The following is a 14,508-nucleotide window of genomic DNA, read 5'->3' as shown; positions in this document are numbered from 1 at the left end:
TAGTCTCTTGCACTCAATGAGTTAGCTCTTTATATTGATACTGAACATTTATTGTATTTTTTTTTTTTGTATAAATAGCCTGAAAGAAGTAACAGTAAGCAGAAAATATTTTTGTATTTTTTTGTATTTGTGTTCCTGAGAAAGTCGGACCAGCAGTACCTGTAAGTAGAACATTTGCTATTTATGTGCATGTGAAAGGTTTTTAAAATAAGTTTTTTTAGCAGGTGTCACCTGTGTTTTATTGTGTTTTATGCGAGACAACAGTGAGGCAAGGCATTGTTCTGCAGGGACTCTTCTGAAACTGACTGCTTCTTCATTCAGCACTTTTCAAGGACGATGGCGATGCCCTGACCGCCACCGATGCAGGCAGAGCCAACAGCGTATTTGCCTCCTCGCCGCCTGTCAAAAATAAAGTTCATAATTCAAAGCTACATATTGTGAAGATATCTCACCTCATATACTGCACACATAATTACTCAAGGACAAGATTACCTGAGCTCATGAACCAGGTGCGCAGTGATGCGAGCTCCAGAAGCACCAAGAGGATGTCCGATGGCAATAGCTCCACCGTTAACGTTGCTTTTCGCTGGATCCAGTCCAAGAGCCTTAGCAACAGCCAGATACTGAGCTCCAAAAGCCTCGTTCACCTGTGCAAAGCAAATTACATCAGTGACACAGCTATATTGGTTTTTTTTACTCCATGAGGACATAATCCGACAGAGGATGACACAGAGATTGCGGTTTCACTACTAACAAACCTCCACGAGATCCATGTCGTTTAGAGTCAGACTCGCTTTTTTAAGAGCTTCTGTGATCGCTGGAACGGGACCTAAGATAATTTAAGGAAAGCAGAAATTCTTACTATAAAATAACCAATGTCAAATATCACGACAGCTTGTGTAGACATGTATTCCTTTCCCCCCCCCCAAAGGGATTAAATGATATCTCTTTAAAAGTGGTGCTACTAACCAATTCCCATAATGCTTGGGTCACAGCCTGAAACATGATAGGACACAATTCTGGCCAGAGGAGTGAGCTTGTGTTCTTTCAGCGCATCTTCACTTGCAATCACCACAGCAGCAGCACCGTCGGATACACCCTGGAGATGAAGAAGACAATGTTAGACACAAGTCGTAAGTCCTTTAAAAAAAATAAAATGATTGTTTCTAGCTTTTCATTTTACAGCAACCATGTTGACGTACTGACCAAAATAAACATGATTATGATTTTTACCATAATCATGCAGGGGGCCATGACTGTAGGAACTCACCGATGCATTGGCTGCAGTAACAGTCCCTCCCTTCTTGAAGACAGTAGGCAGTTTGGCCATCTGTTCTAGTGTCGTCTGTGGACGAGGGTGTTCATCCTGAGCCATGGATACCTTGCCTTTCCTCGCTTTCACATCAATGGGAGCAATTTCTGCGGTGTAGTAGCCAGCCTCATGAGCTGTCAATAGAAAACAGTTACAATTTAACTAGCAAGAATGAGCATCAAATTTCACTTCTTACCTCTGGCCTTTCCTCTCAATGATAAAAAATATTGAAATGTTGGAGTAGATGGGAAAATATTGACAAGAATTTAAAGAACGAAACCCATTCTTACCTGCCTTCCACCTTTGTTGTGTCTGGTATGCATAATTATCAACTTCCTCTCGAGTGATCTGGTATTTCTCTGCCAGGTTTTCTGCGGTTATGCCCATCGGGACTTTGATGTGCAGGTCAGTCAGACCCGCCCACAAGGTGTCCTCTAGCTGTCAGACAGAGAAGGGGAGGTTTCTTATCTTTGCATAAGAGCTTTCAGAATTTATGCCCATGGCATCTGAAATACAATTTTCTGTCAGGTGTTTTGGGGATTAGAAAGTACAGGGGGAAAAAATCAACAAAAAGCTAACCTTGAGATCAAATCCAAACTTTGTACCAAATCGTATGTTGCGAACGGCATACGGGGCCTGACTCATACTCTCTGAGCCTCCGCACAGGACCACCTCTGACTCCTTGAGGCAAATCTCCTACAAACCGCGTTTTGTTTTGGAGCAACAAGACAAAAGATAAGACACATTATGTGATATTTACGATAAATTGTGCTTTTATTAATGTATGAATCATGCACTTTAATTTGCATTTGTATTTCTGACAGAATATTTTTGTTCTCATGGAGTGCTTACTTGAGCACCATTGATGATGGACTGGAAACCAGATCCACACAGTCTGTTCACAGTAAGAGCAGGCACTGGGATGGGAATGCCACACCTCAGACCCACATGACGAGCAATGTAGGGAGCATCAGCTGAGCTCTGAAATTAGGGGTGGGGTTGGTAGGGAGTAGATAAAGAGAAATTCAAAAGTGAGGATCACACAAAGGGCACTAGTCAGCACACAAATGAGCATGTTGACATAGGCATGTTCACGTTATGGTAGTTGCGATCTCTTGAATGTGGCTCTTGATCTGTTGGACTTCAGGTACCTGCATGACATTTCCCATGATGATACTGTTTACAAGTTCTGGTGCCACGCCCCCTGCTGCGAGGGCAGCCTTGGCGGCATGCTCAGCCAAGTCTGTTGCACTGTGATCCCTCAACACACCACCATAGGTGCCAAATGGAGTGCGTTTGGCAGCTACAACAAAAACACCTGCAGAGAAACAGATTTACACTTACATCCACTCACCAAAGTAAACAATTAAATGTTTGAATATTTTGCAACATGCTTCATGTCATAACCCTGTCATTTCCCTTGACCCTGGTCAATTGACAACCTCTTTATTTCTTTTTATATATATATATATATTTACTTTATATAAATGTATTTTCGTTATTCTATGGAGCCTCCCAGCAGAAGCATTTCACACAATTGTACTTGTAAAACCAGAATGACGATCAACATCTTTGTTTCACAATAAATAAATAACTTACTGGTACAGAATTTAATATGATAGCTATCTTGACATAATGTGTTGATATGGCTTTTAATTAACAGTCAGACATTGAACTGTTGATCAACCTCTGATAAATGTCACAAACACCTTGTGCTGGAGGCAGGGTGCGAGTTACGGGGGAGCAGGGGGAGCCATGGCTCCCCTGGTGGCCACCTGAGCTCCCCTGGAAACATGATTTGTGAAATTTGGGGGGAGCTCTAAAATATTGATATGATTGCCAAATTAATTCTATTTTGGCCATGGTTTTCCCTCAAAGGTGTAAAATAAGAGAAATAAAATTGTATTTTTAGTTCGTGATTCATGAAAAAAGTGTTGCCTGCTTGCACGTCGGAGGCGCTTGAAGCGTGGGGGCGCTGCCTGCAGGCCGCAGCTTCATGGTTGGTGCCGCTGGCTGCTCTTATCGCGTGTTTGGCTCTGTGTACAGCTATAGCCTATAGCCATGCGGCGTTCACACCGAACGCGATAGACGCGAATACAATCGCGTCGGACACGTGTATCGCGCCGCTTGATCATTTTGGACTTTTTTAGCGTCATTCGCGCCATTCGCTTCATTCGCGTCATTCGCTTCATTCGCGCATGACGCTCATTTTTGAGGGGAGCCGGCGGGTCACGTCGGCGGACCCTCCTCCTCCGCCTCGGGGTACCCGATGCCAGAGTCCGTGAGCCTCCTCCGGGAGCCACATCCCTCGCACCTCTCCCCAGAGTCGGGGCCACATTCGACCTCAGATCAGATGAGACAACCCGCTGAATTTAAGCATATTACTAAGCGGAGGAAAATAAACTATCTAGGATTCCCTCAGTAGCGGCGAGCGAAGAGGGAAGAGCCCAGCGCCGAATCCCGGCGGACGTGGGAAATGTGGCGTACGGAAGACCGATTGCCCGGTGTCGCGCGGGGGCCTGAGTCCTTCTGATCGAGGCTCAGCCCTGACGGTGTGAGGCCGGTACGGCCCCCGTCGCGCCGGGGTCAGGTCTTCCCGAGTCGGGTTTGGTAATGCAGCCCGTCCATCTCAGCTCATCTGTCTGTCGGCTTGAACTCGTCGCTGATTGGATGTCGCGGCGCGATGCCGCCTGAAAAGTTCGATATTTTCAACTTTATTCGCGCCGCGTCAGACGCGCCATTCGCTTCATTCGCGCCGCGTCTCATCGCGCCAGACGCTCCATTCGCGCCTCCTCCGCCTGAATCGCGTGTCATCGCGCCATTTACATTGGTTTTCAATGTAGAGTCGCCGCTCAATTCGCGTCTATCGCGTTCGGTGTGAACGCCCCCTATAGCCCATGTGATGTATGATGTGATGATGATCGATCGGGTGTTTCATGTAAATATTGTACATAGACCTATGGTGTGCGTGCAACGGATATTCTCTTTATAATAGGCATATGCTGTTGCTATTAATGACAGGATCAGCATTTAAAAATTGCCCACCTCCAAAAAAAAAAATGATCGCCCGCCCCCAGCCCCGGCTCCCCCGGACACCGTGGTATAACTCGCACACTGGCTGGAGGGAGGTGTTTAATGTTGTGCAATGTGTCCTCTTGTATTTGCACAAGAACCTGCCTTTACGTTTTGAAGTAAATATTTTTTCCTTATATGCGACTTCACACTTCCACGCTAATAAATGTCAGAAAGTATTATTGTACATAATACTTCACTCTACTCATCTGAGATCTGTTTCAATGAATTCCCTTTCAAAAAGACACCATCCTGTCACCTTTCACCTTAATTTGCAATAACCTTGATTTCAGAAACACTTAAAAAAAACCATGACATATATGTTAACATAAAATCACTTTTAAAGTGATGACTTTCATTGTATGTCACTGATAAGCCTACATAGCGACAGAAACAGGAGAACTTGAGCCCCAACATTGACCATTTTTAAAGTCGACTCGCTTTTTCTGCCTCCAGCTGAAGTAAAACGTGTTTATTTACCTCTCAGAAGCGCCATGATGCAGAATAATCAAAACACCGCTGTCGGGATCAAACTGTTCGACCGGTATCTTTGCACCCTGAATGAGTGCGTGGTGAATATAAAAAAACCTGCGACCTTTCCCCTAAATGTAGAGCAGCTCTACGATCCGCCCACATCGCACTCGTCCAGGAGATTCGACAAAAATCTTACGTATTTCCTCAAACTGCGACATTATTAAATCATTAAACACCTTTGACGTATCGCATATTTTATTATTGATTGTACTCACGAAGTACTCAATATTTAATTACTTTTATTTAATTTTCCGTACACAGTTTTACACGAAAGTGCATCCGTGACTGTTCGACGTCATCTTCTCGCGCCACGTCTACGCGCAAGCAAGGCGACAGCAGCACTGGGGCAGCAGCATCCTTGGGTGACAGGCGAAGCAAAGCAACTACTTGCTAACATTTGAGACGCCCCGTGTAACGTTTCAAGTAAAACAACGCACAGCGGGGACACGCCTATGGCTTTATCGCGCTGTCTCTGCAGGGTTCTGTCCCGACAGGCCGCTCCATCAAGGTGACCGACGCGTTAATAACTACACGGAGCTAAAATAGCGAAGGTTATTGAGGAGAGACACGCTGCTGATTTCCTCTGTGGCTGACAGGTGTGTGTGTTGTTTTACAGCTTCCTGTTGGGAGGACATCACCGTGCTGTACAGAGTCCCTGGTTTGCACCAGTGATGACACTGAAGACATCTGCTCCACTGAGGTATGATCAATGGTAAAGCAAGCGATTCTGATAAACAAAATGATTTGCAATGTACATTCAAGTCAACATAGAAAACTCAGTACCAGTCAAGTTCAACTGAGCTGTGAAATTATATAGATATGGCATTTGTTGATTTTTTAGATCATTATGAAAATGTTAGACAATATCGAGACTTTGTTTGCTCACGGGGATGTGCTTTGTGTTTCAAGAGCGGAGCCCAAAAAGAAGAAGAAAGTGGACCCAAGAAGGGAGCAGATGTTAAGGGAGAGGATGAGGAAGAAGCTGAAGAAGCTGGAGAAGGTTCCACCTGAGCTCATCCCCATAGAAGACCTCATCACTCCAGCCAAATGCTTGGATGAAACCAGGTTTGGCTCATTTTACTAAAAAACAAAAAACAAAGTGTTGTATCTGTGGCCAAAGCCTGATGAAGCTTATCAGAACTATTAATGAAAAAATATTGCCTCATTGGTTCCAGCCTTTTCATGGATATATTTTTGACAATAAGAAAAATATCAGAGAAATATGTTCTCACTCCTCAGCTGTATCAACGACAAGAAGTGTCAAGCTCATAGTGCACCAGGTCCTTATTAATTAGTGACTTAATATTATGCTTCATAATTAGCTGCAGGGGAACAGTTGAATCAATCCACGGATCTTAATCTGTAGGTCAATATTGTGTAGCAGAACGTGTGGAGAGCTGTGACCAGACTGAATCTTGGTCTGTTCTCTAGAGATTCAATTTGCACGACTTATGTCTTAATCTGATATGTAAAAATCAAGTGTTTTTGGGGTTCCGATATTCAAAATGGCTAAAATTACTTCCTCCGAATAGTATTCTGTCAAGTGTTACATTTTTATTGATTACCAAACCAAAATTGTAGTTGAACAAGATCCCAGAAAGGTTCCTATTGTGAAATGGTTACACAAAGTCTTTATGTAATGAAGACTTGCAGTCATTAAAATAAAGTATTTCATGGACATGCTTTTATGGTGTAATTTGTCCTTTTATTTGACTTACTATACCTTTTGTTCTTTCCTTGCTACTGTGGTGCTCGCTGACTTTAAATTGGTATGAATTTGTGTTTCTTATTCTCTTGCAAAGGGAGCGCTCTGCACCAAGGCTGTCATTTGAAGAAAGTGAGGGTCGAGCCCTGCTGCTGAAGGAGTGGTGTCGATACAAACAGGTCACCACTTACCTACAATACCTCCTTTCACTTAAGCGTTTATAGAAAATCGTGTCTTGGACCTCTGCTCTCCATCATGTACACTAAGTGGGCTGTATTTGATGTGCTCCTCCGTATTTGTTCTTGCAGGAGCAGCACGTGGCTGAAGTGCAGGCTGTTGAACTTGCTCTAGAAGCACAGAAGGAGGCACTGAAGGAGCTGAAGTTAGAGTCTGAGGAGCTGTACAAAGCAGCGCTGAAGCCAGACCACCTTCTGTTTCCCTTCACTCATGAAGGTCCTGCCTACACGCCGCCAAAGACCAAGTATGAAGCTCCTGATGGGAAATACAACGACATTACTAAAGTTTACACGCAGTGATGACAGATCGGCTTTGAATGGAGCCTCCGCGTAGTCCTGTATTGAGTGTCCTTGTTTGTACGTGATTCAATAAGACAGTATGCAGCCTTTTAACATCCTGCATGTGTAGGAGTGAAGGATGTTTGATTTGTACAGTCAACCATGGTTGTTTAATGTCTGTCAAACAACATTCATGGAAGTATGCATTTCATTTTCCTTCGTCCACAAACATGTCTCTGTATAAAACTTAACAGAAGAATGCATTAAATAAAATGTACTTTTTTTTAATTGATCCATTGAATAATTCTTAAATATTTCATGTTATTTAAACAGCTTAATCAATTACACAAGGCAGAAAACTGCGAATGCACGACTGAGTTGAAATTAAAAGGCTGAATTCTGTTATATCAATGCATCTATAATAATCATGAATATATCTACAGCACAGATTGAATAGAATACGGTGCTTCTGAGAAATGTTGACAGGTTTACGAGGGTTTACCTACCTGTTTTCTGCAACATTCATTTTAATTTAACTCAAGACAGATACTTCATTACTTGGATAAAATACATTGAATCTTGAAAATGTATTCAGTTGCATACTTTGATCAAATATTCCTATTTCTTACAGTAAACACAGAAAACAGGGCAGTTGATCTGAAACCTAATTTACTGTGTGGCTAAGTGCAGTTGGCCTTTGTACTTCAGTTTAAAAAAAGCTTTGCCGGATTAATAATTTAAGGAGGTGGGGGGAAAAAAGCTTAACTACCTTTTGTAGAGATGATCTTGTAAATCACTGTTTTAATATAGACACTGTTATACTCATTGACCACTAGGTGCTGCTACCACTGGTTTGACATGTTTTCATACTGCAGCTCACTAAATACAGCTGGAAATTAAAATAAGTGAAGACCATTCTCCAGCATGTAGCTCTAAACGATTTAGTTAATTCCGTTCAGTGATGAGTCTTGAATCTTCAATCTTCATTTCACCTGGCTTTGGCTGCCATGAGGCAGAGACATCGGGTTAACAATGAAAAGTTCAGGAGTCCTGGGGCTTTTCCTGGTTCAGGGGCATGTGCCAGTCTCTGGGAGGCTCTCGCCTCAGTTCCCACACTGGGGTGAAGTTTCTCTGCTCCTCCACTCTGTTCCTCTCACTCTTCTGCAAAGCTTCCTGCAATACAGATTCATTTCAAGACACCCTTTTTAAGTGTTGTGTTACATGTATTCAGGCCATCAGAAACTATAATAGTGTCAGAAATCTCACAAGTGTAGGTCTCTAAACATCGTGAATCCCGCCACTGTACCTTGGACTCAGTGTCTCTGTGTTTCTCCCACTCTCTGCAGTTATGGTAGTCCTCTTTCCACTGCTGGCAGGATGGGGAAGTCCCGTAGGTGTAATAGTGGTGAAAACAATTCCTCAAGCTTTTACAATGTCGGAATTCACTCCAGTAGTCATCACAGACTCGGGGTGGCTGAAAAAACAACAAGAATAACAATCATAACCCAGCCAACTTCTACAAATCATATTTTAACCACTTACTGTTGTGTCTGCATCACTTCAAGATTTCTGGTTTTAACTTACAAGCTCATTTATTAAACTCAATGTATTAACTTGACTGACTTGATTGACTAAAATGGAGATTAAAAAAAATAGGTTATTACAAGAAAAATGGTACTACTTGTTAGCCTATGTCTATTATTCATATGATTATTTATTTAATCGTCTCCTTACAATAAGCCTTCTAAAACACTGCTGTAAGTAATACTGTTTCACACTTTTTTAAATGCGATATTGTTTAACGTTGATTAACGAAATAAAGGTGACCGACAGCACCTCCTTCAGGTCGTTAATTCTTATATGAACCATAGTTTGCTCAGTGGCGTTACAACTACATTTAACATCCAAATGTGATTTGCAACGCTAGATTTAAAAGCAAATGGCGAATCAAACAAGCTAACATAACAGAGTTTCTGTTCAAACCTCCTCGTTTAACTGACATTGCTTATGGCTAGCTAAGGGCAATTTAGCAACCATAGGTAACATCAATCACCCTGCTAACTATTCACTTAGATTCGGTACGTTTCACTTATCATCAGGACTAGCAAGAACAAGGTAGATGGCATTTAATTAGGACATTTCGCCAAGAACGTCATTTGCAATATGATTGTTTAATTACCCTCCACGCTGCTTTTCCAGATAGGTCCATAGCTAGCTGCTCTAGCTAGCATAACAAAATACTTCCGGTTTGATCTCCTTTCACAATGAAAGCGCTTCGAAAATATTTACCATTCAGAATATTAAACATAAAGCATTTTCTGAAAGCTGGATGTTTGTTAAAATGTGTAAGAAAGTGAAGTAGTAATTATAGATGGAAACGTGGGAACGGCTTTATTTAATATGAAGGTCAATGAAAAGTTGAATATTTTCAATAGTGTATAAAAGATGTGAAATACTTTAAGTGAGGTCATAGGAATAGTTGGGAAAGTGGGAATGTTTTGATTTGTATGAATATCCTTGAAAATATAATAATAAAAATAATATATAATAAATAAAATAATACCAATAGTATTATTCTGTGTTAAGTTGCAGCTACGGCCTGGGGAATTTATTTTGAAAAACTAGGTATTTTTTAAAACTGGTATTTTCAAACTATTTTGTGGTTAAGTATATATTGCTCGTTATTTTAATCAAATGTATGACAACATGACAATCAAACATAATGTATCTACTTATTACTAAATAAATGTCAAATTCAGTAAAGAAAAAATGCATACCAGCTTCATTATGTAGTTCTTACATGTTTAGATATCACAAAAATAATTAGCAACAATCAATTCATTTCAAGCAGTCTTTTATTTGTCTATAAATAAACCAAGAAAAAGGGAAAAGTAACTCCTATAACTCAGAAAGAAAACCTCAAACATAAAATGATTTTCATTATTATTGCTCCCATTTTATAAGAATGTGAGTCAATTATAAAAATGCAACAATTATGGAAAAAATGTGGGAGAAATGCTCCAATATCACAACAATACTCAGCAAGTTATTCTTTTTTTGGTGGTGTGGTGATATAATTTATTCTTATGTATTCCACAAACTCCAGACCGGTCAGATTTTGTTGAGAAAGATCTTACTGTCAGAGTTTTAATTACATATTATGCCAACTCAACAGCAAATCCATTTCAAAGGGAGACTAAATCCCAGTGCATCTTTTTTTTCTATTTTGCTGTTGTAGCTGACAATTGATATGGTGAGTCCTTGCACATGAGCCAGTCTCTCCACTTCACAATCATTCAAGGCTTTCTGCCCTTCTTCCGTAGTGACTGTCCTTCTCCAGAGAAGGCGATGAATCTGTTCAGGGCATCATCCTGGGAGGATTAAAATAAATAGTTATAAATAGAAAATTAAAGTATGAATGCTACATGAGAAAATTTATTTCTAGCATTCACTTTAAAAAAATAGAATAAATCCTAAAATAAATGCTTAGTTTAAGTGCTATGAACAAAAATACTGTTAACACAGCCTAGTTAAATATGTACAAATGTAAGATAAAATCATTCAAATTTCTTACATCATCTAGAAGTTTCCTGGGAAGAGGCTTCGAGTTTCTGATGAAGGTGATCCTGCCAACTTTGAATTCGTAGTTGGGAATGCCTCTGCAAGATGAAAGATTAGAGTTTAAGTTTAGTAATTTACTCTCAAGGCTAAAACACTGGTAGAATGGTTCCATCTCCCAAATTAATATGTCACATCGTTTGACGGTAAAAATATAACATTTCGGCACATTCGACGCTACAAAGTGAGTGGAGGTTATTGTTACATTGAGCAATTTGTTGAGTGGCAAAACCATGAATTACATCCACTAAAAGCTAGCTGACCATAATATGTGACAACAAAACAAGATGGCGTGAACAACAAACAGCAGACAGTTTAATGTCTGGAGAAACCCAAAGACTGAAAATTAGATGGGTGTTAGACTTGTTGTCTACGTTTACATTGTCTAGGACACAACTCCTCAATGAACATAGCCTTTTGTTATTTCCTGTCATGCTCTACTGTACCACAGTGGTCAGTTGTCACTCACAGGAAATCATAGCAATAGTTTGTACACCAGTCTGTATACAAAGTGGCAGTATGATACAAAATTGCTCACACTGCCAGAAATTTGTCTACGACACAATCTGTATTTCACATCCCGCTCAAAAACTGCCAAAAACCAACCTATAGAAGATTTAGTCGTATATGATAAAGCTAGTCTACGATAGCCAAATGGTCAAAAAGTCAGAGTGTGGGGTGCCTACCTGCTTAAAGGTACTAAATTACAAATTTAAAACAAAGCTATGATTCAGGGATTGCCTCCACACAGCTCTCAATATGTCAAGAGCTGAGCTGGCAGCTAGCAACATACAGTGCTGACAGCACAAACAGCGCAAACAATGGCAACAGTTCTGACAGAGCTAACAGCGTTAACCTGTGGGGAGCTGGCTTGGGTGCTACACATTTCCGGGACAACCCTTTGGATCTGGACAGTGTTATCAGCAGTAACCACCGTATAAGCACAGTGCAGAGCAGCAGCGATTGGCTCACAAAGGGACTCGCATCTACTAGCATGCATGCAGTCACCCCGGCTACAAAAACACTCACCTTTTGATATCACTTGGACCAAGAGGCGCCGGGCTGGGCTCAATCCCTTTTAATTTACCATCCAAACGATTGCCAGAGCCGGTGAAAGCCTGAGGAACAGGAAAAGAAACAGATTACAAGTTACATTAGCTCCAATCAGGACATCCATTCGTCTCTAACCCACAGCAACAGTTTACTCACTCTGAATCCCAGGTCCATGTCAGCATAACTGGTGGGATCTGCTTCCTCCTCCTGTGAAGAATTTAGTTAGATGAAATTGTTCAGAGGACAAATTGTACAGGCATCATTAGGGATTAGTCCTTACTGTTGGTTCTTCCTGGTGCTGGGGTCGTCGTTCGGGCTCTTTGTAACCCAAAGGAGCATCAAAATCCACCTGAGAAACAGAGTTGTAACACATTTAAAGAGAAGGACACAACAGAATTATTCAGTGACAGGCATTGACAATGCTACGAAAATCCCAACTTCTTAATATATTTCCATACTTTTATAAATACAATAATAATCTATTTAAAATATGTAAATATTCCATTAGAGAAATATTTCTGTTTTCTATTATAAGCATCGTTTATCCTTCAAGCAATCTAGCTAACTATATATCAGGAGCAGACAGTTTATGAAGTGATGAAAGATGGCTTGACTGGCAGGCAATTAAAAAGATTGGCATGGCATGTCAGATTTTGTTATACATGTATTATATATATATATATATACAATATTTTAATTGTATTGTATAAATATATATTTTTGTGTTTTCCCTTCCTTCCCTCCTATATGCTGATCCCCCCCTGGCGGACCCCACTTTGAAAATCACTGATGTAGAGGATCTTACGTTCATATCGCACTCGATGATAGACACTGCTTTATCTGGCTTGGTCTCCATTACTCGCAACTCGTATATCTGAAACAATAATGCAGATTCCATTAGCAGTCATATTCAGTAGAAAGAAAATAAGACAAAAACTCTATGTATTATTCCAACACTAATTAGAAAATGTTAATTTACCTTTTCATTGTAATTGATAGCTACGACGTCACCAGTTGTCAAGCAGGCAAAGTTTCTCAATGCGTTCTCCAGTCTGTAATAAAGTGAGAACTTAGTTGATCAATGTAGTTACACACAAAATGTGAATACACGTTCCCGTCAATGTTCCTGATATTTCTTACACTGCCTTTGGGTTGGTAATGTCCAGGAAATCGGGGCTCTGTGGCTGGAACTTTGAGTAAGTGGCCACCATGAGGTTAACGCTTTCCACTTGGACAAGACCACCTTCCTCCAGCAGGAGATTCTGCATCATCTGCAGTTAACAAAAAGGAGCAAATATCAGTGCAGCTTTGGTGGACACTTACAAAGCAGCTTTAAAATAATTGAATCAGCAGAGAACATTCCAGACACCAGTATTAAACTTGTTTGTGTTTCTCACCCAGTGTGGCAGGTAGCAGATTCCCTCGTCTGCTACAAACTCCAGGACACCACAGTGTGTCATTCTGTCTGAGTTCTTGTTGGTCAGTTTGAACAGCATTGGATAGGTGATGTTAAGCCTGCCTGTACAAAGTAAAGGAGCAGAAAGGTAAGATTCATGGTGGATTCATGCAGGAGCTTTTTAATGAAGGGTTGTTTTATTTAACTTCCACTTACTGAGCTGGTCGAGAGCTGAGGGTGGCATTATTACTGAAAAAGAAACAGTTCACGAGTTAACAACATATAAGATCACGCAAAACACCCTTGCTTCCAGTAAAATGTTTTTGAACACGTAATGTATACATTGCTTGTAATTTTTACTGTATCAATTTAGCAGTTACCATCTTTTTTTATGTATTTTTAAAGCGCTGTGTGACTTTTTGTGCTGCAAAAATGAAGTTATTATTACTATTATTATTATTTCTTTCCACCAAAACCTAATAAAAAAGAGAGAGCATTTCTCTATTTTCTAAAAAATATAATACTTACTTTTCCCTCCTTTCTCCACGTCGGAGCGGTCGTTGGGACCTGCCAGCATTGACACCGAGTAGCAGCGATACTGAGTGGAGAAGCGGTTCTGAAACCCCCGAGACATCGGGTGGTCGAACACGTGGAAGGAAAACTGTGGAACAAACCAGACCCCATTAATAAAACACACAGGATTTCGATATGTGACGTTAGCTGGCAACGTCCACATAGCACTTTAAATCCATCATGACAGGGCAGCTTTCTGTGGCTGTCGTGTTGTTGTTACCCGCTTGCTAGCTAGCTAGCTAACCTGCTCCAATTTGTTTTCATATGACGTTAAAATGTGTCGTCAGCGTCGAAAAAACGGATTGTCACTCACCATGTTGACAGTTTAGGTCTTTGGTTGTCAAACGACTCAAACTAAAATGTCTTCTTCCTCTGTTTTTCTTATTTAAAAATTGTGCATATGAGCTGTATCTTTCCACTGTTGTCTTCCGCTTCTTCCGGAAGTGTACGAGCTGACTGTAGGAAATGACATACGTGAGCCAATCACAGCAGCCCGTTGAAATGATGGTTTTCTTTTTTTAATGTAAAAAAAAAAAGATTATCAACGGCACTGGGTGATTGGACCAATGGGACCACGTGCAAAACCAAATATAAACAATAACAACAAAAAACAGTCAGACAGACAGAAGAAAGGTAGGGCTTTGAAAAAGATTCCTTTGTATTCATATGCTTCATGACTTTAAATAAGAAAGAAACTCGTTCTGAAAACACTATACAACAAGGGTTCAAG

General features: G+C 40.7%; 4 protein-coding genes across 4 annotated transcripts; 1 reads left to right on the top strand and 3 right to left on the bottom strand.

Annotated features, from left to right (window-relative positions):
* Positions 1-108: 108 nt before the first annotated feature.
* Positions 109-5,009, bottom strand: acaa2 (acetyl-CoA acyltransferase 2). The gene is made up of 10 exons (XM_084025398.1): positions 4,865-5,009; positions 2,464-2,630; positions 2,165-2,293; positions 1,892-2,008; positions 1,603-1,750; positions 1,271-1,446; positions 970-1,099; positions 759-829; positions 493-647; positions 109-399 (listed from the first exon to the last, which is right to left on the bottom strand). Exons 1-10 carry the CDS (start codon positions 4,878-4,880, stop codon positions 318-320), a joined length of 1,191 nt encoding a protein of 396 aa, XP_083881524.1. The 5' UTR covers positions 4,881-5,009; the 3' UTR covers positions 109-317.
* Positions 5,010-5,241: 232 nt separating this feature from the next.
* mrpl40 (mitochondrial ribosomal protein L40) lies at positions 5,242-7,430 on the top strand. The gene is made up of 5 exons (XM_084025425.1): positions 5,242-5,426; positions 5,535-5,618; positions 5,828-5,983; positions 6,721-6,802; positions 6,932-7,430. The coding sequence occupies exons 1-5, from the start codon at positions 5,371-5,373 to the stop codon at positions 7,157-7,159; spliced, it is 606 nt and encodes a 201-aa protein (XP_083881551.1). The 5' UTR covers positions 5,242-5,370; the 3' UTR covers positions 7,160-7,430.
* A 276-nt stretch (positions 7,431-7,706) lies between these two features.
* On the bottom strand, positions 7,707-9,385 carry cUnh22orf39 (chromosome Un C22orf39 homolog). The gene is made up of 3 exons (XM_084025426.1): positions 9,318-9,385; positions 8,445-8,612; positions 7,707-8,311 (listed from the first exon to the last, which is right to left on the bottom strand). The coding sequence occupies exons 1-3, from the start codon at positions 9,345-9,347 to the stop codon at positions 8,180-8,182; spliced, it is 330 nt and encodes a 109-aa protein (XP_083881552.1). The 5' UTR covers positions 9,348-9,385; the 3' UTR covers positions 7,707-8,179.
* Positions 9,386-9,975: 590 nt separating this feature from the next.
* On the bottom strand, positions 9,976-14,235 carry ufd1l (ubiquitin recognition factor in ER associated degradation 1). Its single transcript, XM_084025415.1, has 12 exons — positions 14,092-14,235; positions 13,734-13,866; positions 13,422-13,454; positions 13,207-13,328; positions 12,950-13,080; positions 12,789-12,861; positions 12,615-12,683; positions 12,090-12,158; positions 11,966-12,016; positions 11,786-11,874; positions 10,713-10,797; positions 9,976-10,509 (listed from the first exon to the last, which is right to left on the bottom strand). The coding sequence occupies exons 1-12, from the start codon at positions 14,092-14,094 to the stop codon at positions 10,435-10,437; spliced, it is 933 nt and encodes a 310-aa protein (XP_083881541.1). The 5' UTR covers positions 14,095-14,235; the 3' UTR covers positions 9,976-10,434.
* Between the last annotated feature and the right edge of the window lie 273 nt (positions 14,236-14,508).

The sequence above is a fragment of the Eutrigla gurnardus genome, assembly GCF_963514095.1.
Source record: "Eutrigla gurnardus genome assembly, chromosome: 13".
Taxonomy (NCBI): domain Eukaryota; kingdom Metazoa; phylum Chordata; class Actinopteri; order Perciformes; family Triglidae; genus Eutrigla; species Eutrigla gurnardus.
Note: the sequence above shows the minus strand (reverse complement) of the source record. Positions and strands in the feature narration are given on the sequence as shown.

Coding starts and splice junctions, on each gene's coding strand:
- acaa2 (XM_084025398.1), bottom strand. Junction 2,009..2,164: donor CCATCATCAATGGTGCTCAA/GTAAGCACTCCA, acceptor CGCGGTTTGTAG/GAGATTTGCCTCAAGGAGTC. Junction 1,751..1,891: donor AGTTTGGATTTGATCTCAAG/GTTAGCTTTTTG, acceptor TCTGTCTGACAG/CTAGAGGACACCTTGTGGGC.
- mrpl40 (XM_084025425.1), top strand. CDS start 5,371: ATGGCTTTATCGCGCTGTCTCTGCAGGGTTCTGTCCCGACAGGCCGCT. Junction 5,619..5,827: donor AAGACATCTGCTCCACTGAG/GTATGATCAATG, acceptor TTGTGTTTCAAG/AGCGGAGCCCAAAAAGAAGA. Junction 6,803..6,931: donor AGTGGTGTCGATACAAACAG/GTCACCACTTAC, acceptor TTGTTCTTGCAG/GAGCAGCACGTGGCTGAAGT.
- cUnh22orf39 (XM_084025426.1), bottom strand. CDS start 9,347: ATGGACCTATCTGGAAAAGCAGCGTGGAGG. Junction 8,613..9,317: donor CTGGAAAAGCAGCGTGGAGG/GTAATTAAACAA, acceptor TTGTTTTTTCAG/CCACCCCGAGTCTGTGATGA. Junction 8,312..8,444: donor ACAGAGACACTGAGTCCAAG/GTACAGTGGCGG, acceptor TCTGTATTGCAG/GAAGCTTTGCAGAAGAGTGA.
- ufd1l (XM_084025415.1), bottom strand. Junction 12,684..12,788: donor CTATCAATTACAATGAAAAG/GTAAATTAACAT, acceptor TTATTGTTTCAG/ATATACGAGTTGCGAGTAAT. Junction 10,798..11,785: donor GGTCCAAGTGATATCAAAAG/GTGAGTGTTTTT, acceptor TTCATCTTGCAG/AGGCATTCCCAACTACGAAT.